This window comes from Ceratina calcarata, unplaced genomic scaffold, assembly GCF_001652005.2.
Source record: "Ceratina calcarata isolate Rehan_Ccalc_2016 unplaced genomic scaffold, ASM165200v1 scaffold39.2, whole genome shotgun sequence".
Taxonomy (NCBI): domain Eukaryota; kingdom Metazoa; phylum Arthropoda; class Insecta; order Hymenoptera; family Apidae; genus Ceratina; species Ceratina calcarata.
In genome coordinates, this window is record NW_017162322.1 from 2,939,211 (window position 1) to 2,966,584 (window position 27,374).

At 40.5% G+C, this 27,374-nt stretch overlaps 1 protein-coding gene across 7 annotated transcripts in view; it reads right to left on the bottom strand.

The window, feature by feature from the left end:
- Nucleotides 1-26,909, bottom strand: part of LOC108626037 (choline transporter-like protein 1) — a 35,018-nt gene extending 8,109 nt beyond the window's left edge. For 2 of the 7 annotated variants that reach the window (XM_026814626.1, XM_026814625.1), the window contains exons 1-2: nt 26,873-26,909; nt 2,434-2,585 (exon numbers count right to left, since the gene is read on the bottom strand). In XM_026814626.1, the coding sequence (XP_026670427.1) occupies nt 2,434-2,585; nt 26,873-26,894 (174 nt within the window). In that variant the 5' untranslated portion in view covers nt 26,895-26,909. Of the gene's footprint in view, nt 1-2,433; nt 2,588-3,560; nt 5,985-14,200; nt 14,232-20,784; nt 20,863-24,489; nt 24,750-26,872 lie in introns of those variants that run through there. The other 5 variants (XM_026814630.1, XM_026814629.1, XM_026814631.1 and 2 more) reach the window with 5 other exon arrangements.
- Nucleotides 26,910-27,374: the final 465 nt, after the last annotated feature.

Below are 27,374 nucleotides of genomic sequence, written 5' to 3' on the forward strand. Positions count from 1 at the left end.
TACTTGTTTACTGCAACTTCGTAATTTTTCCGATATGATAACAAATTTGGATACACTGATCCGATTTTGAATAGAAGCTGAATCACGATCTGTTTTATAGGGATTCGCCTATTTTCCTTTATCAGAGTCTTTCTATGTAGAACAAAAAAAGCCAAATTGAGATTTAAATTGTGCGGACTTAATCAAGAATTTATTACGTTTGAACATATTCAGCATCAAGAAGATATTTTTACTTTTATCAGAATGATTCGCTGGAAGGCCAAAAGGCGCGCTGTTTATTAATGCAATCATTTCATAAAGTTCTATTTTTTTCATTTTCCTGTGAATTAAAACGGGAAATTTCATAAAGGAACTTTGTTTAAAGAATGGCCGCCTAGGAACTCGTTTAGCACTAAATGTTAATCTCTGACGACAGAGGAAGTAATACAGCCGTTCCCATGTAAATGTATCACGTACGAACAAAATGAAATATAAAAACTTTATTACGTAATTATGTTTCTGCAACACTTTAGACAGATTACTGCTGATTATTATAAAGGGTAATGAAAAAGTGAAGCTGTACGATCGCTTGGACATGTGAAAATAATGAATCGGAGGCGTAATTTACTTCGACGCTTAATGAGGATCATCCAAGAATAACGGAATTATTTGCGAGGAACGATTATCAATTGTTCGTTAATCCTACCTAACAGCGTCGCGACTCAATCATTTTAGTTTAATTATCAATTATAATGTGAATGTATAATCCGGCTAATAATTTACTTCGCGTTTCTCATTAACGATGCATCAGAATAATTACAGATAATCGCTATTGCCATAATTCCAAGAATAATATTTCTTTTTCCAAAATGATTTATTTCATTCCTCTCGATATTTTGAATTGTTTCGCTATTTTTGGGTCGTCCTGTAGACGAGCTGAACCCTCGGTAAATCTAAAATCTACAATTAGGGCAAAAACCGGAGTTTCATTGCAGCGTGAACGCACACCCTCTGTGCACGCTGGTGATCATCCAGTTTAATGCTTTCCCTTACTCAATTACATTTCGGTATGTGAAGAACGTAAATGGTCGTAATTAAACCTCCGTTTATCTCCATATTCCATCATATGAAAATGATGTTTAGCGCGTCGCCTGCGGCACTTTTATTTCAGGTAATTCTCTATAATAAACTACCTAACGTATTTTGTACTTCAGTTAATTTCTTCTAAAATATGCAAATAACTAATTCTGTAAAACCGTTTTCTTTTCTTTTTGTAGCAACGTATATAGCAATGTATTACAAAGAAGTTTGCGCATGCATTCGTAATGTAATAAAAATTTCCATTTGTAATAACAATCGCAGTCTACGAAAGATTTAATTAATCTAACAAGATCTGATTACGTTGGCAAATGAAATTAGTAATGATAGCAAAAATATTATAATACGAATCTAAAAAAAAAGAATACGTTCCTCTCCTGAATGATAAAACATGTAAGAATCTAGATTAAACCTCAGACTATATTTTACTCGGTGTATTAAGAAAATTGTTAAAAAATATTTTCTACAACCTTTTTCCCACGTATTTCGGCCACAAATTGCTGCGTCGCTTTATCATATTTTCAAATTTCCTATACCGCACGAAAAACCAAATATATTTTGTATATTTTTTAAACTACACTGTGGCTATCATATAAAAGCGTTTCGCGTTACACCGACTCTCGGGCATTATTTATTCGGCTATTCAATTATTTCGTGCCATTATTTTTTTATTATTTCGCGTGTTTCTGTTTAAATTGACAAAGCGAGTGCTCGTTCCATATCAAATTTAACCTACTTGTTTAATGGGTGTACGAAGTATTCTGGGTGTATCATTACCAAGCGGACTCGATGGCAAATACACATCAGTATTTATATGATTACGATTAAATGACGAATTCTAAATTCGTATTTGACTTAAACGTATCTATAAAAAGAACGGAGAACCGAGTCTGCAGATAAACAATCGAATCTTTAATTGATTCGGACACTGACTGGCAACTAACGTTCGATTTAATTAAGGATTAAAATTATTTAATTGGAAGATATATTTGCTAGCTCAATTCAAAAGAAAGTGGTTGAATTCTACTTCTTAATTAAAGAGTACTCTAATTGTACTTTAGAGAAATTTCAATCGTTAAATATTAATGCGGTAAGTAAAGAATCTGCAACCCTTCGAGGAATTCTCTCACAAGAAATAGAAATAAACATTTTTCCCTGATTTCACGGATGTAATAAACGGCGTATTTAAAAAGCAGTTGACCTTACTAAGGGATGGGCGTTTATACGTATTTGAGGAAAACCAGCGACCCGTTCGCCACTCCCTTTTTATTTCCCCGCGAAACCGTGAACTTTTTTATATCGGGACACCTGGAGCGGAAATATCCGGGGGCGCAGTCGTAAAGAATAAATCCTTACCCCGGGTCCCACCTTGGACGAGGACTCGTCCGAGCAGCCGCAACAGCCCATCCCGATGGAACGTAGTAATCCTTGGAAACAACCCGGGGACTGGTCCTCCCGGTGATCCTGTCCGCGCTCGGCGTCGCCGCCCGCTGTCACGGATGCGTCCGCTTCCGGGAATAAATTAAAACGGAAATTCTTTTTAAAAAAACACAATCGAGAAGAGAACTGAATTCCGGTGCGCCGTCGCGGTGGGTACGTTTCGCGACGCGGAAACTGAGCGGCTCGCGTTGGGAAACTGACCGCTCGGCGCAACGGAACTTCTTCGAGTAGATAAGTATAAAACCCGATAAAAAGATAAGACGCGGTGACAATAACCACGTCAATTTCCGTAATTTTATCGGGTATCAGCTGTCTTAAGCAATAGATTAATAAGAATTTCTGTGGTGTGTTAGATAAACGGAGTTTATTGGGATAATTACTATCTCTGACGTTTCCTTTTGTATCATGCCTTAATTATGTATAACTATATTGCCTTATGCCATGAAAGACAGAATAGATATTGACGTGGACTACTTCGGCTGAGAGACCTTGCATCGTTCATACTATTTCTACAAATATTAACAGAAAAGTAAACGGACAAGGAAACTAATTTTCTCGAGGAAGAGAATAAATTAGGATTGCTTCTCCTTTTTCCAATGTCTCTCTGTTGCATCTGTTTTACTTTGCATGACGGCATGATTTGAATACGGTCTGGTTTAAAAGCGAGCGGCAAAAATGGAGATGCAGAATTCTGCGTGCACAACAAACGAAGCAAATGCGAAACTAATAATAATGTAGCGCGAACGGAAGTTGAAACCCGTTGGGACGATCTGACCTATATGTTTCCACGTGTGGATTAAACCAATTCGGAGCCGTGGATGCTGTCCAAAAATGGTTCAACGCAATACTCGAAACGAGCAATAAAAAAGAGTAACTATGAATATACAACCCCCGGGAAACTAGGTTACAAAATTGTAGGGTTTAAAAACTAGTTGCGGAACGTCCACCGTATCGTACCGTCGTTCGGTTCTCACACATTTATAATATAGAATTCACAAAAAATATCATTCAAAATCATACTTCACTGAAGTCAATACACGTACAGCTGGAGATGATGATTCTCAGACCATTTTTGATTATGTTAATCTTCCCTACAGTCGCTGTGTGTTAAACTGACCTTTGGACAATTGTAGAACGTCTGTTACCTGTTACAATGATTTATGAACATCTTCGGGTGTTGTTCTCTTAGGAGAAATTAACATCATAAAAAATAGTACATATGTACATCGATACCTTCATTCGAATACCACGTATCAGCGTTTTACCACGAAATGTGAATTTTAAATATTCCTACATCATACTATTTCAATTGTGGATTAAATAAAAATCTATAAAAAGAATAATGTAAAATATAAAACTGTACGAACTTTTTTCTTTGTAAAATTTGACTTTTATACGTCAGATACGTAGTTTTAGACTGGAGGTATTACTAGATATCGATATGTATCTATCTACTATGTACTAACCTCTTTCTACTTTTTCAATCATACGAATAGCTCCATTGCGTGGAAAAAGTTGGAAACATTCACTAAACCGTGACAGATTAAACAGTCAATCCGTAGAAGCATGGATGGAATTAGTAAAAAATATCGCAAAAGCCGCACTAATTACGACCAAGATGGTCGACCGTCAGCCGCGAGGTAGAATTTAGCATGAAAAATTGTATACTGCTTTTTTTTTTATCATTTCCACTGGGTGTCATTAATATTTCCCGAGACATCCTCTCTCGACGCAGGTCACGTCAGTTTCGATCGATTAATCGAATAAGCCTGCACGCCACGCTGAAATGACTGCCACATAAGGCTGGCTGGTTGCGTTTACGTTTTTAGTAAAATCGTTTTTATATCACCTGATGAAAATATCACATGAAGCAGTAGATTACAGACGGAACGTTAATAATTATAACAATGAGAAAGAGTGCTGATACAACTTTTGGTCAGACTATAACACTTCGTCTTCTGATTAATCAATAGAATCACGATTGCAACGAGTCGATCATCGACCGGACGTGTTCTTTGTCAGCCTTCTATACGTGATATCAATTATACTCATTTGTTCGCTACAAATGCATACTTATGCCGTTAATCCATTCAAAAGGTTTTCTGGAACGCTCCGTCCGGTAAACAAGCATTTAACTGCTCGTGCGGGGAACTCGTAATGATTAATGCACGAGATGAATGAATAACTTTCGCGTGCGCAAAAATCACCCGTGATGTCTATAAATAATCTAAACTGTTTTCCCATACACAGTTCGAGACTCCGCCACATTTTTACCATTACCAATATTCCCTCGTTCCTTCCATATTTCATACGCGCAGATGTTATAATTTTTAAACTACACTTCACTCGTATCCTCTCACGCTTGTATAAACGATCAATTAGAAAATTTCAACTCTCATTTACTGCACGTTTTATCATAAATATTTAGAGTCAGCTTCACGAGTCAGGATAAGCAAATTCTGTAGATACTTTCTAACTTCCGTTCAGAAATATTATGAATGCGAACATACCATTCCGACGCACCACAGCGTACTGCATTTCACGCGCGGGGAATCGATCACAGGCGACAACGATAATAATCGAATGTGTATCTCATACTTTGTCCACGAGCCTGTCTACTAACACCTCGCGTATCCTACCTCGCAATTCCTCTCTACAATAGGATTACTTGTTTCAAATAAAAAGAAAAACTGGTGCAAAGAATTTTGTATCGTTCATTACGTATGAAAAAATTGTGTTCATGGAATGGAATTGAAAAATATATTGATAAAAACGTAAGAACTATCATGTATGTATGGCATGCAAAGTAGAAAACACACGATTAAGGAGGGAAATGAGTAGTGGGTGGTATTAAATGGAAAGCGAGGCAGGTTTCGATGTTCGATATAGGAAATCGTCGTTGCGATCGTCGAAGAGTCGAACGCGATGTAAGAGAGCATTTTCGCGAGTCGGGGAACGATTTCGCGCGATGAATTTCGCGTCGGGGGTTGCTTTTTCCCTTTGGTCGATAAGCCGACCAGGCAACCGGCAGGAACAATACGACTTATCGAGCGACACACATACTCGGTTATTGGGCACGTCGGATAAGAGAGGCGAAAGGATCGCGGCAGGAGAAGAAAAGGGGTAAGAATGAGCAGGGTAAAAAACGGCTGGGAACGTGGCTGTTAGGCTAGTCTCGAAAGCACCGCGACCGTGTCACTTGGGATCGAGGAGGCGGTACGGTGGTGATTCTGCGAGCCACGCGAATCTATATAGTTGCATCTTGATCGAGTTTTTTTTAAATTAACGTACAATCCTACGAAAAAGTGACAGAATATATTAGAATATTAGAATTAATTCCTAAAAATTTACTGCTTCAGTGTTTTTATTTAAGAGCTCAACCCTAAGGAGTTCTTGATTCTCAGGGAATGGATTGAATTAAATAATGCAATAATCACGGATAATTAGTTTTTTCGTTAATTGTTTAATTGATTGAATTATAATACAATAGTTTAAACTGTTATATTTTTCAATAGTATCATAACACAGTATACAACGAAATCTGTCGTCAGAACGAGAATATCTTAAATAAGGCAGGTGTTGGGAGAAATAAGAACAGCTGTTTACACAGCTGTTTGCCTCCGAGTAGAGAGGAGGCCGCATTTTCAAAGGTCCTACTCCTTGCGGGGAACTAATATTACGAAAATTCCGAGACATCGATCCTCGAGCGAATACCGGGTCAAATTCTCCGTTCTTCGCAACGGTGGCTTCGGAAGCTAAACCTACCTGCCGATACCGATTCAAAAAAAGCTATCAGACGATCCGAACGACTTCAATTGGAGCCTACCAATTATTGAATTAAGAATATAATATAGAATAGACAGACGAAAATTAGACGAGATGCAGCCGCAATAGTCCGTTTATCAATATTTTATTTTAGTTGTCGCGATATTGAAAATTGAATCATCAGATAACTACGTGTCCGTATAATTACTATTTATACATTTTAACCTTTCCATAGTTTAATTTATAACAGATGAAGAAACGTCTATTTCTATTTAAAATAAAATCTCTTATAAATTACAAAGATAGAGAGTTCCTGCGTTATTCTCTAAATAGTCTAAATCTTTACAGAAATATATCCTTCGAATGACCTGTAATTAGATTACAGATTTTATGCACTTATAGTAAAATGATATGAAGAGAGAATATGAGATATTCATTCAGTGTCCAGGGACACAGAAAATAAATTGAAATGAATATTATGATTTTTTTAAATGAAAAAAAAATTTGCTATTTAGATTTCGTTTTCTATACTGACATTACAAACAATTCGTATCGCAGTATTTTATCAGAAGTATTCAATTGTGCGAACACGTGGCTCTTTCGATTTTCTCGCTGATTCACGATTTCCCATGGTTGGGTATACATACAAGATCCTGCGTTACGATTAACAGTTTTAACGGCGATCATTAAAACCAGGAACCTGGTAGATAGTGGCAACGGTGCCTTGGTGGCAGATTCGTGAAGTCGCAACGTCGTAATGCTGTCTTATCGTTCTGTCAAACATTCGTTCGACGAAGTTCATATTGAAAATCGACGATTATTTATCGCTCGTATATCTGAGATGTTATGTAACGTCAGTGAACTGTGGGCACGTGACCGTGGGACGTGATAACGATTTCGTTTTCATCCTCGGGGGAACGGGCTAGGTAAATTGGTTCTAGACATTGTTGGAAAATTATGGTAACAGTAAGCGCGATCGCTGCTTGCGGCAATAATTGTTTAGAAAAACTTAGGTTGACTCTTATATGAGAAATTATAAACTGTTTTATTTCATTGATTCATAAATTGTATATAATAGCATAGATATAAACGAACAGATAGTTTAAACAATACGGAGAATATAAGTGATAAAATGATCGAATCCGTGTCACTTGTATCGGCAGAATTGATTGCTGTATTAATGATCCGAGATTCAATTGCACGAGATAATTTCGTTCTGAAAGACGGGAAATTGGTTCTATAATTATAATATAAGATTGATGAGAGCCAATCAAATTCATTATTGTCCGTTTACACCGTAAATTGACGATACGTAAAACAAGGGAAATTTATAACAACTGCGGATGACTACTATTGGAGGATGAATCAACGGCGATGACATGACGAAAGAATGGCATGTCGGAAACAAAAGAATCATTGAAATTTATTAACAGATAAATTAAAATTTATTGATAAACCGCTTGAATTGAAAAATGCGTTCTTCGAGATCGAACGTTCTGCAGACAAATAAAATCATTTTAAATGGCGTAATTGAAATTTTCAATGTAACTCGGGAATTTTTGATCGTTTAACGTTTCAAGTCATTACCAGGACGCTGCAAACGACCTCGCGGAAGTTCAGCCGAGTTTCAAGACGCTTCTTCATTGTGAAGATCTATGGACTTTTAAAGTTTCATACTGTAATCCATCTCGTCCTGGCTAAGTGCTACCGATTGTCGGAGAAAGTCGGATATAGATTTTTGAAATGACGGGTCCCTCGTCTCGGCTAAACCCATTACGAACGACGTTATTTCACATATAAAACTCATAGTCACTGAAGGGCTACAACGCAAAATATATAAAAATGAAATCTTTCATAATCGTTCATTTAACAGTTTCCAAAATTTTAATCACGCGTTTTTACAAGTTTATATCAAATTTCAAAATTTGACTATTCTATTATTGATAGAACTGGCTTATCTGTATCGTTATTTTGAGAAACACTTCAAAGGCGATCTTCGAGGAAATGTTTTCCATATCTTTCGATATATCACACTACTCTTAATCAATTAATTCGACACTACCAATGAAAGCTTCGTAATAAATATTGCCAAGAATTCTCTAATTGAATGATTGGGTACACGTCAAAATTATCAGCCGCTATGTTCATACTAAAGTGGTTGTCGAACATTGTAACATCATCGACAATTATTCGATATTAATAATAGCGGCTACGGGCATTTATCATCGCGACACAGTCATCAGGTGACCAGGTAACTAGATTAGCATCGTTACATCTAGCCATCGGCGACGACCGTCAATACAGCGGGATTCGAAACAATGATATACTAACTCTCGCGTCTGTACAAATCGATAATGAATCATTGCAATATTGAAAAATATGAGACAAGTGGTCGTTGTGTGATTGGCAGTCATTACTCTTTTATTAGATTCCACAGTGCGTTTATCTTCGTTTATAAAAATAGTTGATAAAGTATTCCCAGAAGGAGATACTGTTTCAGAGAATAGATAATTTTTTTAAAATCCAAAAATTGATTAGGAGTTATTTTACAATGTATTTAGATAAGGAAAGTATGTTCTAATAATTTTTATCAATATCGTTCAGTTTTTGTAATTAGTGATTTTAGAAAATGATTTCTCGTTCTAACTGGTTCGAATTGAGATAAGATTGTAATCTCGACTTCACAAAAGGACTTTTTAATAAATTTTCGAGATAGTGGAACTCACGGATTTATACCGGCATGTTAAGCGGTACAGAAAATAAAGAACTTAATCGTCCAAAGAATTTTATGCATTTATTATCGAACAGTGATAAACTATAATGATTGCTACATTATTTATGAGAAGGCTCAGTGTCTTCAATTAATGCCATTTGAACAATAAATCCTGTTCGAGCAGTTGCAACAGAGGATTATACAATTGATTTACGGCGTGTAATCTGATTTACGTTTCGTATAACTTTATACCGTGCCTTGCAATTCTTAAAAATGAAATTGTGAAGTCTGAGACCCGAATTCGAGTCTCTTAACTAGAATTTTGAATTGTGTCAAGGATATCATTTTCGCAGCAATGCCAAGTATAAAAATTCTCTATTCATCTCAAAGGAAATTAAAACGGGAGTGAGCCTCGTTAGAGATTTATCTAGGGGCGTAACGCAATAAAAATTCTCTACACAAAATAGAAGAATGCGAAGAGAGGTCTCGAAGAGAAGAAAGCAGGGAGAGAAAAATTAACGAGCATCTTTTTAGAAATAGTGGCGAAGGACGTAACCATAATGGTCGCCGTTGGTGCACAAGAGTAAATAATTGGCAATCGAGGAATGCGTCGCGGAGCCTCGTTACACGAAGATACCCTCTTCGAGTCCTGTATTCTGCGTAAGAGATCCCGGAATTATTCCAAGGAGGTATTGCGTGCTCGTTAGCCAACAGCGAGGCTGCGGAGCCTCCGCCGCCGAGGTTGCCGGAAGTCGCGGGCAACTGACAATGACAATGGTGTCACGGCGAAGACTCTCTCGTTAACACGCCCCGCGATGTCAATCGGCGTAGCGAACGGCACGGAGTGAATCGCGGATCCCACTTAATACCTGCGGCGCGGCATACACTCATCGCTTCACGGTGATTCCGTGAAGCCAATCGCAACATCGTTGGCCTGCAGGTTCTGGTTTTGTATCATTCCTCGAAGTAATTCAGATGTTATGGCACATGAATAGATAAAAAAAAATTTTCCATTGCTTTAATTAATTAATTCTCATAGGAAACTACTGAGGTTTCTTACGACTTCTCTTCGAACTCTACACTATTGATTTTATTTGTTTATCAAATTGACCTTATAAATTGACATAAGAATCTGATTGCATATACGAAACAAAAAAGACGGCGATGACGTATCAATTGAGAGTAATTAAGCAGCAGATGAATTCTTAATTACTAATTGACTTTAATAGCGGCGTCCCAGTGGTCGTGCGCACAAAGTAATTGCTGGATCCAATTAAAACGATGTTATATCACTCCGCGAACCTGAGTCTAACAATATCGAGCAGTCGTGTAACGGATTAATCGGAAGAAACAGGGAGGATCGAAATGGAAAAGAGAAATGAGGAAGATATTGGGGAGACTAAGAGAAAAGAAACTGTAGAAGCCGTGGATGGGCTTCGGGTGATTGGGGTCGTGTGCTGGAGGGTGTGATGCAGCTGGAAAAGAGAGGAACGCAGGAATAGATGAGAGTGATTGAGATATTGGATGGAGGTGTGGGAGTACAGTGGATGAGAGAATGGATAAGAATTAGTTATGGGGAGAAATAGCAAGGAGGAAGACGTGAGTAACAAGACATGTAAAGAGACAGGGTAGGCAGAATGTAGCATGAGATTAGGAAGGATCGTAGCTCAGATGGGAATAAATATAACAATAGCAGACTAGTCGTGTGAACAAAAACTATACGCGTTATTCACTGGCGAATGAATAACTTTTGAGACGAGGATCGGGGTTGAATTAACATTTCTCGCGGAGAGTCAGATACAAACGGCAAGTGTTTGCGGTAGTATGAAAGAGATTGAGTGGCTACTTGAGATGCGAGAATCTGTTCCAGGAGAGGAAACGTGTGTCTGAATGAATCCGAGGTATGCGGGAGGAATTTTAGCCGAGGAGAAACGAGTGATGCGAATAACCGTGTTTCGAGAACGCGTCGGATTCTGAGCCGGACGGGTTCAACTGTTGATTTAGAATTCGAGGATTTAATTGTTCCGTTGCGACGACGCAAAAAAGGTTTAATCAAACATGGAAAACAAACAAACCTCACTGAGTTACAATCCAATTTCTCGGTTCAAAGCGAGAATCGCAGTTGTTGAAGTACGACTTCAAAAATCAAATTCGAGGAGTCGAAAGTGGAAAAAGTCGGGTGTACACGAGGAGTAAAGATATCAAGTTTAATTACAAGTAACGGAGAAGACCTTCCTTTTTAATAATCGTCTGTGTCGAGGTCGAGGAGACAAAGGAAAACTAAAGTGCCTGAAGGGCACAAAGCAGGGGAACGATGAAGGGGTTAAGCGGCATGCTTAAGGGTCGAAGGCAGTGGAACGCGGGAGAAGTTTCAGATTAGCATTGTATTAGATTGAGCTTAATACGCCAGGTTCTTATCCACCTCTCCCCCGGCTTATTCATTGGAATCAACCTCGCGTTCCGCGGTATCGCCTTTTCCTACGTAGTGAATACATAATAACCGCACGGAGAAAATTATGTTCTTGCGCCGCGTACGTTGCTCGCAAACAGTCCAGGCGGGCCGCGTTGGTGTAGCCGTTGCTGTCAGCCTCGGCTGAACCGACTGCTCGGTCAATATTTCCTCTGGCTCGTGTGGCTTTTCAGGACGATTCATTACGCGTCGGTGAAAATAGATGTCGGAAGCTAACTCACTAAAGGCGATTTCATTTGCATGATACCTTCAATCCCTTCTATAAACTATTTATTTCCCATTAGTGCAATTACCAAGAAATGTAATTAGAAATCGATAATGAAATCAGTATTAGAGATTTTCAAATCATGAAAGATAAGATAAGCATCGCACGTTAACGCTATCTGTTAGTAAATTATCATTAGGAGAAAAGGAACAAGCTTGGAGAATGATGAATTGATTTAAATTTTAAAAGCTTGGATGAAATAATTCGTAATACTATTTTCTCATTAATTAATAGATTGCGTTCTGAAGATCTTCTATACTAACACGTGAAGACATGTCCAGACAGTTGATAAAGATTCAAATGTATATTAATACACTCTTATGTGAATACTAATCAATTAGAAGAAAGTGGAAATTCCGATAAATATCAGGTCAGAGCCAAAAAATTTAGAAATACGCGCACACGATGGCTGATTGATGGAGTGATTGATTGATAAGAGAACGTCGAAAATTGAATAATCTCATGACCGACCTTTGACCGGCTAATTGAGATAACTGCAATCCATCACCAGGACCGGAATATTCGCGATTAATAACAACGTCTCAGTTTGCGTTCTGTCAATTTTCATCCTCATTAAACTATTTACAAAATTGGACACATCCGAGCTCAATGAATAAGCACATAAATGCAGAACGTAAAATAAACCGTGTCCCTCAAGACGTTATTCCCGTAGTTTTATTTATAATAATACACGTGAATTGCACCTTAACATTATTTATAACACAGTCTGGCCAGATTGCTTTCGTTATACGACGTATAAATCATTTGAGAAAAATCGTGTAAAAGAACAGTCGGGTGTATCTGTGTGTGATTCACATTATACATATAAAAAGTCTTAGTAAATGAATAGAGAGAAATCACAGATACCGTCTTAATTTTCTCGTTGGATTTATCGAAAGAAAGATTTGTATCGAGAGCCAGAAAGAGATCAGCCTGGCCTCGCGAGGGTGGGAAAAACGGAAAAGTTCATTTAATTAAACTGCTAATTAACGGAGGAGGCAACGGGATGGCGCGACGTTAAAAAGAAACGTATGATTCTGTTTACCGACCCTCCAACCCTGGCGCGGGTAAACAGGCCGCGGCGTAATTGAAAGGTGGAGCGGAGAAGTGGACGTCGATGTCGAGCGAATTTCTCGAACGAGAGATTCCAGACCGACCGGCTGGCTTCTCTCTTCTTTGCAACAATGGCTTGGGCGTGACTAAACAATAAGTCGGGATTTACGCAATGTTTAATGCCATGAAAAACGTTCGCCGTTTTATCGTCGCGTCATAAGTACGCCGGCCTCGTTCGTTCTAATCGGTTTGACGGGTTTTTCCCGAGCATAGACCTTCATCGCATTCGCCTAAGTCGATGCCCGCTGTTAACAGAGAACTCAATTTATCGGTATATGGTTTTTCACCCCCGTTCCATTGTTTAATTCAATATTTTATTTCGTGCAATGCAATAACGGTTTCCTAAAAAAAGTAAATGTAGCCAAGGTGACAGTTGGTACGTTTAAACTGTGAATAATACAAAGGTAACGATTTATGTTATGAACGATATAAAAATCCACTGGAAATTCGTTTGGCATATGTTATTTTGATTTTTCGATTGGTCCGAAAAATGCTTTAATACACTCCCACTGAATTGCCATCAGACGTTTTAATAGGAAAGCGTCAGGAAAATCGGCACTGTTCGTTTGAAGGATTAATGGCGCTGTTCACCATGGGATTTCAATGCCGTTGGTTTTGAAAAGGGCCCGTGAAACGGGAAAAAGGGGAGGGACAGCTAATGTTATCTTGTCGTGCGGACAACCGGCTCGTGATTAAAGTCCCGTCTGAAATATTCACCGGGCGCGCGCATATTAAAAGCGGCCACTCACGCTTTCACGGCTCGAGTCGGCTCCACGCCGCGCCAGTATTCAAGGGAACACAACGGGTCGCACTTTCACGTGCACGCATTCCACGCCGATTTGCGTAGGAACGAGGAAGTTCAACCGTGAACGACGAGCTCGCGATTCATTCTACGGCTCATCCTTTGTAGAAATCCTAATGGACGATCGTGGTCATTAATAAATGTTCAAATCGTAGCGGATATTCCCGATGGGGCAAATAACTTTTCCCGAGAGCGTTAAATATTTGTCCCTGCGGAGAGACCTTATCGATCTAAAGGTTTTCGCCGTCCATTAGTAGACAATTATCCTTCATTTCCGAACCGGCGTAGTTAGAAAACAAATATCGCACAAGGAAAACGAACTGGATAGCGGTGAAAACTCGAAAGCTTGCTTTCACGGTGGTTTGGAAATTCCGATAAGAAAATGCTACTGGGAAGATAAAAGCGTTCGGCAAACGTCGTTCACTGTCGACGAGCCAGTCGATTTAAATGAAAATAACAGAAAACAGCTGAATTCTGTTGGCCTAAAATTAGTTCTGAAACCGTCACTTCATTTATACGGACATCGTATAGGTTCGTGAGTGAATAATTTCGTACCTGGTGAGAGAATCATCGAGATCTCCAAAAAACAAAGCTGTCTCGGTGGAAAACGATGATTTTCCTATGAGTTTTACGCCGAACAACGAGGAGCACGATACACTGGCATGGAAACCCGCAGGTAAACTGTACGCCAGTCACGAGTTGAACGAACGCTCCTGGTTGCTCTCCAGGTCAAAACGTGCCCCTCCTCGCTGTGATACGTTTCAATGGGGGCCGGATGAAGGGTCTAAATAGGAGAGCTTCTAGGATCTCACGAAAGGAACGTACGGCTACCTGCTGGCGAGGACGCTCACGAAATCGCTACTGACGATCGCATTCTTTGTCCGTCTGGACACGTTCTTGAAAATTTCAGAAGCAACGCAGTCGCTCTCATGAACATTGCATTTTATCGCATAATCCATTGCAATTAAATACATCGAGGTATAATTTTATAAATATTACAATCAATATTTATGAGAATAATTTAACTTGAGAAATGAGCGCTAAGTCTTCTATTGCAAAATTGTACGCCTGCAATAAAGATAATCGTCATGAAATTAAATCGAGGAAGTAAAAGCCAATATCAACGACGATTGCAGCTTATCTCGTAACGCGAAAAATGCTCTTCAGCTCGTCTCTGTTTTTTCCCCCCTCTCCTACTGTCGGCTTTAAAGCGACGAGAGAGGAAACGAGCTTCACGTCGAATAGTTTAGTCGAATGAAACGGTACTAATTATTTCGAGTAGCTTTTCGATCCTGAAAAAGTGTGATTGAAATGATTTCGTGAAATCGACCTGCTATCTCGCTCGGTATACATTTCGTCTATAGATCAAACAACGATGCCCGGTTTTAATGACACTCGTGCAATTGGCCCTTTTATCGCCACGAGAGCTTCCTCAATTAAGGGATCGAAAAATTACTGCTTTACATAAAATTTAATTGCTATTGTACGAGCGCTTTTTATTGAAATTTACCTTTTCAACCGTCAAATGAAAAAAGTCAGGGGGATTTGTTGGAAATTCGCGATCGGAATTTCAGAAAACGATGATTTCTCAGGACAGTTTAATTCTTTTTCAAGCTGCATTACGGCAGGACATTAATAATCTACACCTACGTTTCGCGCGTAGGTGCAAAACGATTGAGGCTTTGTACAGCGCTACGACCTCGGCTCTTACCAGAAAATTAGCGCTAACCGCTGAATAATGTACTTTGTCCAGTTACTGATTCATTCTAAAAGCGAACAGAATCTTCAACCATTGAGCCAAATGAAGCAATTTCCATTTGAATTCTCAAATCATTTTGAATTATCACATTTTCTGATTCTCATTAATTCGCCGGTCGTAATTCTTTTAATAGCGTCGAAGTCTTTGAGAAATAAGTTAGAATCGAGTCGAGCAACGAGGATCGCGTGATGGATGATCGCGCAATCGCTCTGCGATGAAAAATCGCTCGCTTCCAGAAAAACAATACATTCTTTGTAAAGGTTGTTTCTATTATCTTCAGCAAATTAATATTAAATATTTATGGAACGCGGGACATTGAATCAGAGATGAGTGGGGACAATACAGGGAAAAAACGAGTGGAGAGTAACGAAGCTGTTATCCGCGAGTTGCAAAAACAGTTTACGTAATTGACGTATCCATTTACCGCTTCAATCACAGTGAGAGGACCGCAAATGAAAGTTATCAGGTTTGATAACACGAGTTTAATTATAAACACGGGATGATAACTCTTTTATAAAATAAAATTATGCAATCCACATCTGCCTTCAGAATCCGGATCCTGTCGCGAAGGTGTGAACGCGAGCAAACAGAGCGGACAGAAATAATTTAACACTCGTCGCGTTTCTGAGAATCTTTTAACACACACGAGTTTGATTTTCATAGGCGTGGAACAAAAATCCTACGACCAAAGCTTACAGGCAGGCGAGTGTTTTTATATCTACTTTGAAGGAGCGACTGCACTCGACGTGAAATCCTGCCGAAAAACCACGTTTTCGGGAATATCACGCGTGAAAGAACTCGGGAAAATTCTGGCGAGAGGCTGTGAAAAGAAAGAAAGGAGAGCGCCGTTCGCATAAACAGGTTCGACGAAATGTGGGTCACGAGCGTGGAACGCGTCAAAGGTTTCGCAATATTAAACGGCTGACGTTACAATGGCGACGCGTGCTCGGTTTATTCATGAGCTCGCGTCGAACTCTGAATTTCGTCGGATGTTCACCTTGAGAATCGCAGCTGAAGCTCCGCCGCGAGCGAAACCTTCAGGATTTCCCTCTTCGACCGCGTCGCGAATCTGGATTAACTACTTTTGCATGGCGCGAGCTCGTCCGATCCTACGCACACTCTGACAGGGATCATTCATCTGCCACGAATTATTTATACGACTCTGAAATGATCTGAACGTGGATTATATTCTGCTCACAACTCTTGCCTAAAGGTCTGTCTCGGATTTCATTATCGTCTTGATTTCCGGTTATTTGCATACTGAGAAGGGTTCATGAGTTCACATAGTTAGCTAGGATGAATTTGACCAAGAAGTGCTCTGATATAAACGGCTATTGCAATTGTAGTATATTTCTGACAGAATTGTGCGTAATAACTCGTGTTAACTGTCTACAAATCGTGCAATCATTACTTTTACTTATTTCTTATTGCGTTTCTTAATTACAGTAAAATTAGTAAAAAGATATAATTAGTATCTCGTAGAATGTAATCACGAGGTGCTCTGATATACACAGCTAATGCAATTTTTCAAATGCAACCTGCTATATTTTTAAACGAGACAGTAGTAATACATGCAAAATTCTCTGAATATTTTTTCAGCCATTGAAATATTTCGCACATTCACGAAAGCACAATCTATGTATACATTATGCATTGACTTTTCTATAATCGTCAACGTAGAATCGGGGTATTTAAAATTTTAATAATCCCACTGGTCCATCACACACGTTATTTATTCGGCGAAACAATTCTAGTTAGGCACGTTCAACGCACTTGCATTTAACACGGAGCCACGAAATTGTTCCTAATACGTCAGTCGACAGTCGACGTAAATTCATAAATTTCGAGATGAAAATTGTACACGCGGAACAGTAAAACTGTACTCCAAATACATACATATCTTTGCATTTTTCGGTGCCAGTTTATCGATTCAATTTTTAATCCTGAATTCCCGTGACATTATATAAGTAAAAATCAACCGGTAGAATGTCGGAAGTATTCAAGAGAAACATTAAATACGAGAGTGTCGGCGAGGAGAAGGAAATATAACAAACGGTCAGGGGATTTAAATCCGTCCTCAATATCGTGATCAAGAAAAATAACTGTGCTAAAATTTCACATCTCAATCAAATGAAATCAAATTATTCCGTGGCATTTATTCATATCTTCCTCTCCATTCCCAATACGTGACTTCTTATCTATTCAATATGTTCCTCCCCTCGTTTATCAGGCACTCCATTGTAGTTAAAACTTGCATTGAAAACGATTTTACAAGTTAATCGGACCGCGTTATAATTTCTGAACTCGTCGCCGTTTGCAAGGCGTTCGTGCATTTCAGTTCGAAAAACTTTTTTTCCCGGCGCTGTTTGCCGAACGGTACCAATTTTCCGGCGGGCAGACGCGGCTCGGTGGAACCGGAAAAGCGACAAAACAATACCGGCGCGGCGCGCGGCATCGTCGTTAAACATCGTTCCATCAAATTGAAGCATCTGTCGCGTGGAGGTAATACTGTTTACGAGGCCATTTGATTGCACGCAATCGATCGTAAACGGAAACTACGCCGAAGTCGTCTGGCCGTCAGGGAATATTGGAGAGAAACGCGAGGGAAACAATTCGTGCCAGCGAAAAACTGCCAGAATATAATGGGTTACACGAGGAAAATACAACAATTCCTCGTTCCTTGGTAAAGAAGGAGGAACGGACAAAAGAAGAAGCTGGAAACCGGGGGCGGACGGCAAGGGACCGTTCGTGTGTACTCGTACTCTCTGACTCTCCGTTCCATTGTGTTCGTGCAAGTGGACGATTCGTTGACCCGCGGCTGCAATTCCTCCGAGCTTTTATGTCAGCTCAATTGGCCGGCAAAAGTTGTCGACGCACCAGAAACTGCGCTTCTCTTTCTTGCCATGCGACGTGGCGTGCCGCGGCTTTCTTCCATTCGTACTTCATAGCTAATATCTAGAATGCTGCGAACGGAGACAATGCAGTTTCTGTGCACGCGGTACCATGTCCTGCTCGTTCGATACCCGTGTTTCACGGCATTATCAGAACGGCGAATGAATACGAATCGCAGTTTAATAACGATATAATTTCATGATATCCGATTTCAACAATTAATTTCATTCTATTCAGAAATTTTTATCTAAATACATTTTGGTAATAGTTCGAAAATGAACGAATATGAAGTTAAATTAGGAATCTATTAAGGATATTGGCAGAGGGTTTGATATTGCAATCCGAAAGTATCAAATTAACGATCTATTACATTTTCTATTAAATGAACCTCGTTGCTATTAAAAGGTAAAACCATAAAGCAAATTTGGTTAATACGTCCCGAATAGAGTTCAGTGATCATCATCAGATGTATAATTAATCTATCGAACATTGGACACGATTTAGAGTATGACGACGTTTCAAACGAAATTAAAAGAGATTCCTGTCATAGAGCAGAAAGAAATTCCTATTTAAAAATTTTCTAATGGTTTATTTTGGGTAAAGATCTGCAGTCTAAGGGATGGTAACAATGAAGTATAGGGCATGGGCCACAGAATTTACGAGAGATTTTAGGAGAGTAAAATTATTACAAATCGCTAGTACACAGCACAATGCTTTATAGATAGAGATTTGAGGATTGAAAGAACGTAGAAAAATGGAGGCTATGCAGTACAAATACCTAACTGAGATAAACGCTGGGCCTACATCGGGGCACACGGTGTCACATAGCGAGGGCAGGAACAAAGACAAGTAAAATAAGGATAAAGATCCGACAATGAGCTGCGCTCTTCGAAGGCGAAATATAATGGGAATCAGAGAACATAATTCTCAAGGAATACCTAAAAGAAATGGAAGTGGCGAAAAGACGAAATGGCAGAGAATGAAAGGTATTACGGAAGGAACAGTTGCTTATCAACGGCATCGCAGAAGAAACAGAAGAGAAAGAAGGAACGGAAATGGTAGAGTAGAGAGAGAGAGACATAAAAACCAAAAACAGGAACGATAGAACAGGTTACAAGACGCGCGGTACGAGAACGACGATAATGATACCAAAATATTCGAAAGAAGTGAAAGTAAAGGACAATGAGATAATAATAGCGAGGGTAACATAAACGAGTGACTAAAAATAAATTTTTTGGGGATTGACGAGAGGTTTCGAAGATTTATAAAGCGTCGATAATCGAAAAAAGTTCGACGACTTGCTGTGTATCATTCCTAGAAATTTTTACTTATACTAATACATTTATTGCGCAGCAAATGGAGAGCTGGATTACGTAAAGCATAGTTCGAGTCTGATATTCGACAAATACTTAATCGTAGGCTGGTATTGTCAATCAATACGCAGTTTGAAAATTCAACGTAAAACAGCGACGAGGCGAACCTTGGAACGACTGATCGACCGGACGATACATGAGCAATTCGTGCTTGGATCCAACTCAGTGTTCATGAGCGTAACCACAAAGAGGCCAAGCAGACACAATAAAAACACAGATCGTGAGTCACCGACGCAATGTGTCAACGTCTCTTTCACACCGACTTGGATTCGCTTCTTGCTATAGTGACTCGTTAGTCAGAGATTCAACGAGGGTACCCAGTGAACGTACAGGTGAGAACCAGGCGCAATCCGGTAACAATAATTCGTAACTCCACTGATTCAAGGACGGGCACGTGCCCGTGTACGACAGGCGTATTCTACTGCACGTATGAATACGTGCGTGCTCGAATAGGTAGAGTCGCCCGAGACGACTCCCGGTAGCCGTTCTCCGTTCCGAAACAGCGAGCCTCGTTTCCGCGTATCCGATTCTAGCAAGTACTCCGCATCGACCGACTAAATTGGAAGATCGCACGTGGTTTTCGCACGTGCTCGCCACCGATGAGTAACGTCGATCGAGATACGAGGTTGCATCCGGTGCAAACAACGGCGAAACCGGGCACGCCTGTCAATATAGATTCTTTCGCAAAGTGGTTTATCGTCCGTGGAGATCGCACGGTTCAATTTAAAGACAGCGCGTAAATCTCCTTGAAACAGGAAAAAAGATCCGTTAATAAACGTGCAAACGTCTATCGTGAGGAACATATATCGAAGAGAATTATTGGAGGGGAATTGTGATAAGAGAGAACCCGGCGATCGCCTTATCTGTTCAATTATGACAGATGTGAACGATACCGCTGGTCGCGAGTGACAATCACGATTGTTATATGGATGGGCAAAGTGGAGGTCACGGTGGTCCGTTAGTTGCCACGGTGGCGATTAACATTGTTGCTCAAGAACTCTGCGACGAAGTCCCCTCGCGTCGGGGACTTTGGAAATTCTCCTGGCCCATGCAGAAACTGTTCTACTTGCTTCCGTAACGAGTTTCGCTTCGAAACTCCGCCGAGCACGACGTACCTCTCTCTCTCTCCCACGGCTGCACTTAGATTCCTGCCGAGTAACAGCCTCGAAGGAGGATCTCCCCTGCCTCGCCTTGCTCACTGCTCTTGCTTCAACCTTTCCGTTCCGAACACTGTGTGCAATCGCTACACGACTGCTCCGTTTCGCCTCGCTCCGACCGGTCGTGCACGGAAATAGAACCACGCGCGTATTCGATGTGTCAGCGACTAGCTACTACGACGACGACGACGCTTCTAAACTCTTTGAATCATTCCATGAAAATTTTCTCCGGCAGTGACGCGCGACTTGTACGGCCAGGGCACGCGGTTCGCCTGCGTGTCGTTCGACTCCGACCGCGATACTAAACTCGTGCCTTTTGCACGCTGGAGAACGCTTACTTCTCTCGTACCGGTTCGCGATACCTACTACTCCGTTGCGGTCATCCCTCCTTCGCTGCTCGAACATTCGCCACGCTCGTTGTTCCGCACACCGCGATCCTTCTTCCATTAACCGTGTAGGCTCATTCTCTTTTCCTCGTTCGTTCATGGTCCTTGCATATCGGGAACGAACGAGTTAACCACGCTAGAATTTTATTCACCCATTGTTTATAACCAGAATTGAATCGAGAGACGAATTTTATTTACATAAGGATCGTCTACTGCCGATGCGACAATCTGTAGTAGGGATTCGCAACCTTTTTCTCGCATCGACCCTCTCGGAAATTTCATTGACCCTCAGAGGGTCGATATCGACACGGTCAGGGACCTCTGATTTATAGGCTAAATAATTACAAGCGATGCTGATCGTGCACAGACGTTTAATTATTAAACGATGACTGGAAAAGGTAATACAGAATATTGCTCGTTGCGCAATCGTACCTGAAGCTGTCAGATAATTACATACTCGTCTACAGTTACTTAACTCCTTTCCGTGAACGAGTTTTTTTGCTAATATCGCGTGACGTACCAGAAAGATTTTACGTACGTGGATAACGCTGGTCAATAAATATGTACTATTGTAGGTACGGTTTTAAAAGAGTAATTAATTTCTGTATGTCGTCGGAACAAACGGAATGGTAAATTTGGGAATTACGAGGTGAAAATAATTTCGAAAGCCAGGGAAAATAACTATCTGGTACGCGCGAAATACTTTCATTCGAATTATTACATCGTGTAATGAGAATTGCATAGCTGCAGGCAACGCGCCACGGCTAGATTACATCTGGAAAGAGGAACATATACGTGGCATTCGCTGGTGCAAATTGATATAAATTTGTGCCGCCGTTTCGGGCCGGTAGGAAAAGAAATGAATTTTTATGCGTGCCTGCGGACCCACCGTGGCACGAGGCACAAGTGCCATTCCGTTTTTCTCGCAGCTTATTAATTAATTGTAAATCGTCGAGCCCGCTTTCGGGACGGTTCGTATCATCGAACTGTGGTATAACGCGTTAAAGAGAAGTTCCACGGTCTGTTTGAAAAGTCGAGGGGCTACTGAGTTATCTCGTAAAAATAACTCGTTAAAAATTTCAGCTTTGTTCGTCGCTAGAGTTCATTTTAATTACACAACCAGAGAGAACTTGTTCGTGCAAAATCGGTTGGATGACGAATGCCTCCGCGTCCCATCTTCTCAGGTTATTATCGTCATGAAAAAAACGTGCCCATATTTCAAACAAGCATGCAACGATAAAGAATTTTATCAAATAATCCTCCGTCTGTTTTCCACAGTAAAACTTTGTAATCTACAAGAGATTTACAGTGAAGTATACGAATATTTATGAATTCCACTGTACATGTTATAATGATTGCATAAAAGGATGGGGAACTATATTCTATCAATTTAATTTGTCACGTAACGAGAAGCTTTCGCGAATGAATTTGACGAAAGCCGAGCGACGAAAGTACGTTTTTCTTCGTTCTCGAGGAGAATCGGACAGGAACAAACTCAGCGTTTCATAGAGAGCGAAAAAGGTGCACTCGAGCGGCGCGACGACGACGAGATTCGTGCATCTTGCATTTGACGACGGGTCCGAATGTATTAACGATGTCTCCCGAACGACCCTCGAGATCTTCTTGGGCTCTCATTCACCTTTGATCGGACTCGCATTGAATTAATTCCGAGAGGCGAGCCCTAGAAAAGAGGCTGTTGTCCTCGCCCGTCGCCATTGTGCCGACCGCAACGAAGAAATTCGTCGATTGTGACAGACGTAATTATTACGCGCCCGGCGATTTTCAATGCATTCTTGTTACTCCACAGACAGTTATTATCACTTCCATCATTCGTCCTCTCCTTGTCTGCAGAACAATCATTCGGGGTCATGCGTACGTTCTTTCGAACACCCTCCGCCCTGTACGGAAACTCCCCGAGCATGAATATAAAATATGACTCTCTTCCTTAGCGTGCAAATTTTTCAAACAGTATTTCCTGAAACGACAAGCTTGCGTTTCCTATTGTTCCGAATTTAAATATAAATCTACATCGCCGCATTTTATTCAGTAGAATCGACAATGCGATTCGGCGAAAAAAAATGGGAATTCAATGCAATTTATTTTGGCTTTTCATAGCGTGTCTTCCGTCAACCGTGAGTCGCCTCGGTTGCGTGGAATTACGAACAATGGAATAATACATTAAGCACCAACGTTCCAGCTAATAAAATGTACATCTCGCTTGAAGAAAAAACAAAAAACGCGTTTTTCCAATGGTTCGACGTCTATCGTGCTTCGTCGATGCTTTCGCAATGAAGAAATTGTACGGTTTCAGAGGTCGTCGGCCCGTTGCGAGCATCTTGTTTACACAGATCAATTAACGGCAGCTCGGAAACGATCGTTACGCGTTGAATTTTTCATTCGCCCACGGAACGTGGTCACGAGCACAATGTCGACGCTGATGAACTTGCATCTTGCGTGAACTCGAGCCAGAAATACAGTCTCGTTCACAAATGGACAGCCTCGAACAGCCCATATTACTTTTTCGTAGGAAATCGTATTTAATACGAGTCAGATAACTGAAATGTATTAATGCGCAGTTTCCTGTCTGACATGCAAGCGAAAACAGGAAGGAGGCTCAATTATCTGAAGTACTCTGTTGATTAATTTTCTGCACGATCATTTTGAACAGGAATAACAGACAGATATCCGACTCGAATAATTTTATTAAATATGGTAACTTTTTATCTAAATAACAGAATTAATTGAATTAAAGCTGGCAGCGTTTAAATTGTAATCGCATGGACAGATGCCCCTGAAACATTTCCTCGAACGCAACCTTATCGCGCCAACACGACCGTACGATTATCCGCATCGATTTTACATGGAAGAAGACTTACTTCGCAGCTACTTGTTGATACTGGACTGACTGAGCTTCAGACAGCCGTATCGGTAACGCGATCTCGAGACACCGGATTTCGCGCAAATTAGCAGGTTGAAATTATTAGCCGCACAATGGAACTAGATACTATATTGCGGCGACACGAGATTTTTTAATCCAGTTTCTGAGCTAAATATAAATCCGGTAGAGCCACGTGCACCAACATGGCTACCGGCCAGGCCGATCCACGAGAATTATGTCAAGCAAACGGACCGGGTTAGAGTCGCGTTCCCGTTGATAAAAAAGAAGCGTAAATTTCCACTGGGAAATTTAGCTCTCAATAGGTAGAACGCGTTTGTTCTCCGGCGTCGCAATGCTTTTAGCAACTAGTATGTACTCAACGCGCGTCAACATACTAACCTTATACAGTTGCACTGGGTCAAGATTAATTACTAGGCGAACGTCACCGGGCATGACACGCGTCACTGCGTCGAAAAACGTGTTCCACAAGTTTCGTCGCGGCGCACTTTTATTTTAAAATGTCTCGAATCGTTTATCGTCCACTCGATCGAAAAGAGAGCAACGACGATTCTGTGGAAAGCGTTTAAAAAATATTTTGGCAGACATGAAAATCGGTGACGATGAACTGGCGAACGAGACGCGAATACTGACAACTCGTCGTCACACTGATGACACGTGACGTTAAAGCGATACGAGTTCACTTCTCTAACATTACGTAAATTAATAATGATTTGAACCCGGGATCGGCAAATCTTTTTCTGGAAAAGGTCAGATTTAAAAACGTCGACGAGCCGGATTTGGTCCACGGGCCGTAATTTGTCGATCACTCATGTAAACAAGAATAAACGAGATTGAACAAACGTTATAAATAATCTCGAAGACGTACATCATCGCCGATTTGAAACGTCGATCGACGATCACGACCCGCTTCTCGGTGACTCGATTCGCAAATAACGGAGGCGCGAATTTCCTTGAGCGGAAACCGACGTTTGAAAAATTTTACGCAGACGGACCAGACGCGTTTATTGATTCACCTTCCTATCCGTGGTATCTACATCCGCGATGTATACGCCGTACACGGTATATCTCGCCTTCGTACGGCTACGCGAATTACCTGTTCCGACGAAGATTACCAATACATCAGAGGAGTTATTGACTGTGCCGTGGGTAAAACGTGCACGGGAACGATGCAACGTTTCTGTCTGCCGCACGACCGAATGCGGAATGTTTTGCCGGCACTGTCTGTGCCTGACAGCCTGAATCAATAATGAAACCCGGTAAACATTTCGCGATAATAAGCGGCGGATTATTTTTAAAACCGTTCCCTAAACGCTGAAAACATCCGATCGACCTCGCATCGTCTCAGGTGAAAATCAACTTTCCAATTTTCAGTTTTAAAACTTATCCCTGCCGTCCAACAAATGTTTTTATTATACCTTCATTCTAATAAATTCCCGAAATACTTTTCAATTTTATAGACGTTTGTGAAATTCGCGTGGATGAAATTTATTGGTCACGGGTTAAAGTGGTCGATATTAACCCCCTGGGGGTCGATCGGGGTCGATTACTTGAATTAAGGTTTTACGAGCCGTAAGACCTCTATCAAAAGTTCAAGAAATCTGATAAAAAGCTATGTCGAACATTTGAAGCGATAAACTCTTGGGAAAAATTATGTTTACAAAAGCTTTGTGCAATTGTAAAAGCTTTCTTTTTTCTTTTTAACATATAAAATAAAACTTAAAGGGTCTGAATACTGAATTTCTTTATTTATCACAATGAAGGTTGTTTAGCCTTCGCCGTAAGTTCCATACTTTTTAAAGGATGGACATTCAGAGTGTTAGGCGATCCCTGGTATACGGTGAAGCTTCTGTACAGAACTTTACGGCCGATCTGATATTTCTCTTCAGTTTTGATAGGGATGTTACGAGCAGACGAACCGATTAACGTTTTTAAGCAACGTAAGCAAGAACGCAACGGTTGACATGCAACGTACGCAAGAGGCGATACGACAGACACGGGGCGACGGGTACTATACCCACCCACGAGAAACTGATACTCAAGTTTATACATTGGTGGTGCCATCCATTGACATGCATTCTCATTACGTCTTTCTGGTTGAATAGTTCGCAAGAGTTAGCGTTACCAGCCGTAGCAAGCGATGTCATCAAAGTTTCCGTATAATAGAGTAACGAAATTTCTACATTTAAACGGGCCGCTATATCAGAATATGACCCAGTTCTGCGGGGACTTGGCGTAACCGTTTAAACATTTTTATTAACGCGAAACTCCTGCTTGAAATTTTTCAGATCTCCTGGTTTATTTTTATTTTTAAAACCGCGCACGTTTGAACTCGAATCGCGAAATGTAGAATGTACACCTATAAGTCACCAAGTTAACTCTGTGCATGAACTGGTGCGAATGTGTTGCGGAGGCTTAACAATTTTTGTAACGTAAACTTGCTTGCTTGAAAATTTTTTACATTTGCTCTTCCGTCTGTTTTCATTTCTATTTCAGGATCACAACCCGCGCGCGTTTAAAAACCATGTATATATGCGTATACGTTACAGTTTTAATTCTGTACGCGCGGACTCGCGTAAGCTTTATGAATTTTTCTAACGTGTGCTTGAAAATTTTAAATATTTTTTTACAACACGCGTGCCGAGTAGGACATTGAAGAACGCACAGAGAGCGCGTGTTTAATTACACGCGTACGAAGCTACAGAAGCGGGATTGACACAGAGAGCGATAATGGATTCGACAGTTCCGCCAGGAACTTACGTACTTTCCATCGATGCCATCTCCATGGTTGTTCAGGCAAAATTCCAAAAATCTTGTAGGCAAATTCTCAAATCCGCGCGACACCAACAATGTACGGCGTGTCACCGTGTTCGGCTGTCGGATCTGGATCCCGGCCAAATTGTTTTTGCGGTCGTTTATGCGCATCCACTCCGAACGTGGCCGTGTACCATACTTTTTCCCGTGCATCTAATCACAGGACCGTGCATCAGGATTTGCATTTTTCTATAGAACGCCAAATAGTTCTTCGGTGTGGCTAACGCTCGTTCTCTGTTGCCTACGTCCATGTGCAAACCACAACTGCTTCATACATGTTAGAAAAGTATTGGCAGAAATCATCTTTTAATCGTTAGCTAATAAAACGAAGGATTGAGATAACAAATGAAGCGAAGGGTTCAGAAGCCAATCGGTCAAGTGGCATTGCTAATTTTCTATTCCCAATTTGCAGAGACGCTATTTATTTCAATTTTAACGATAAGTAACTTACA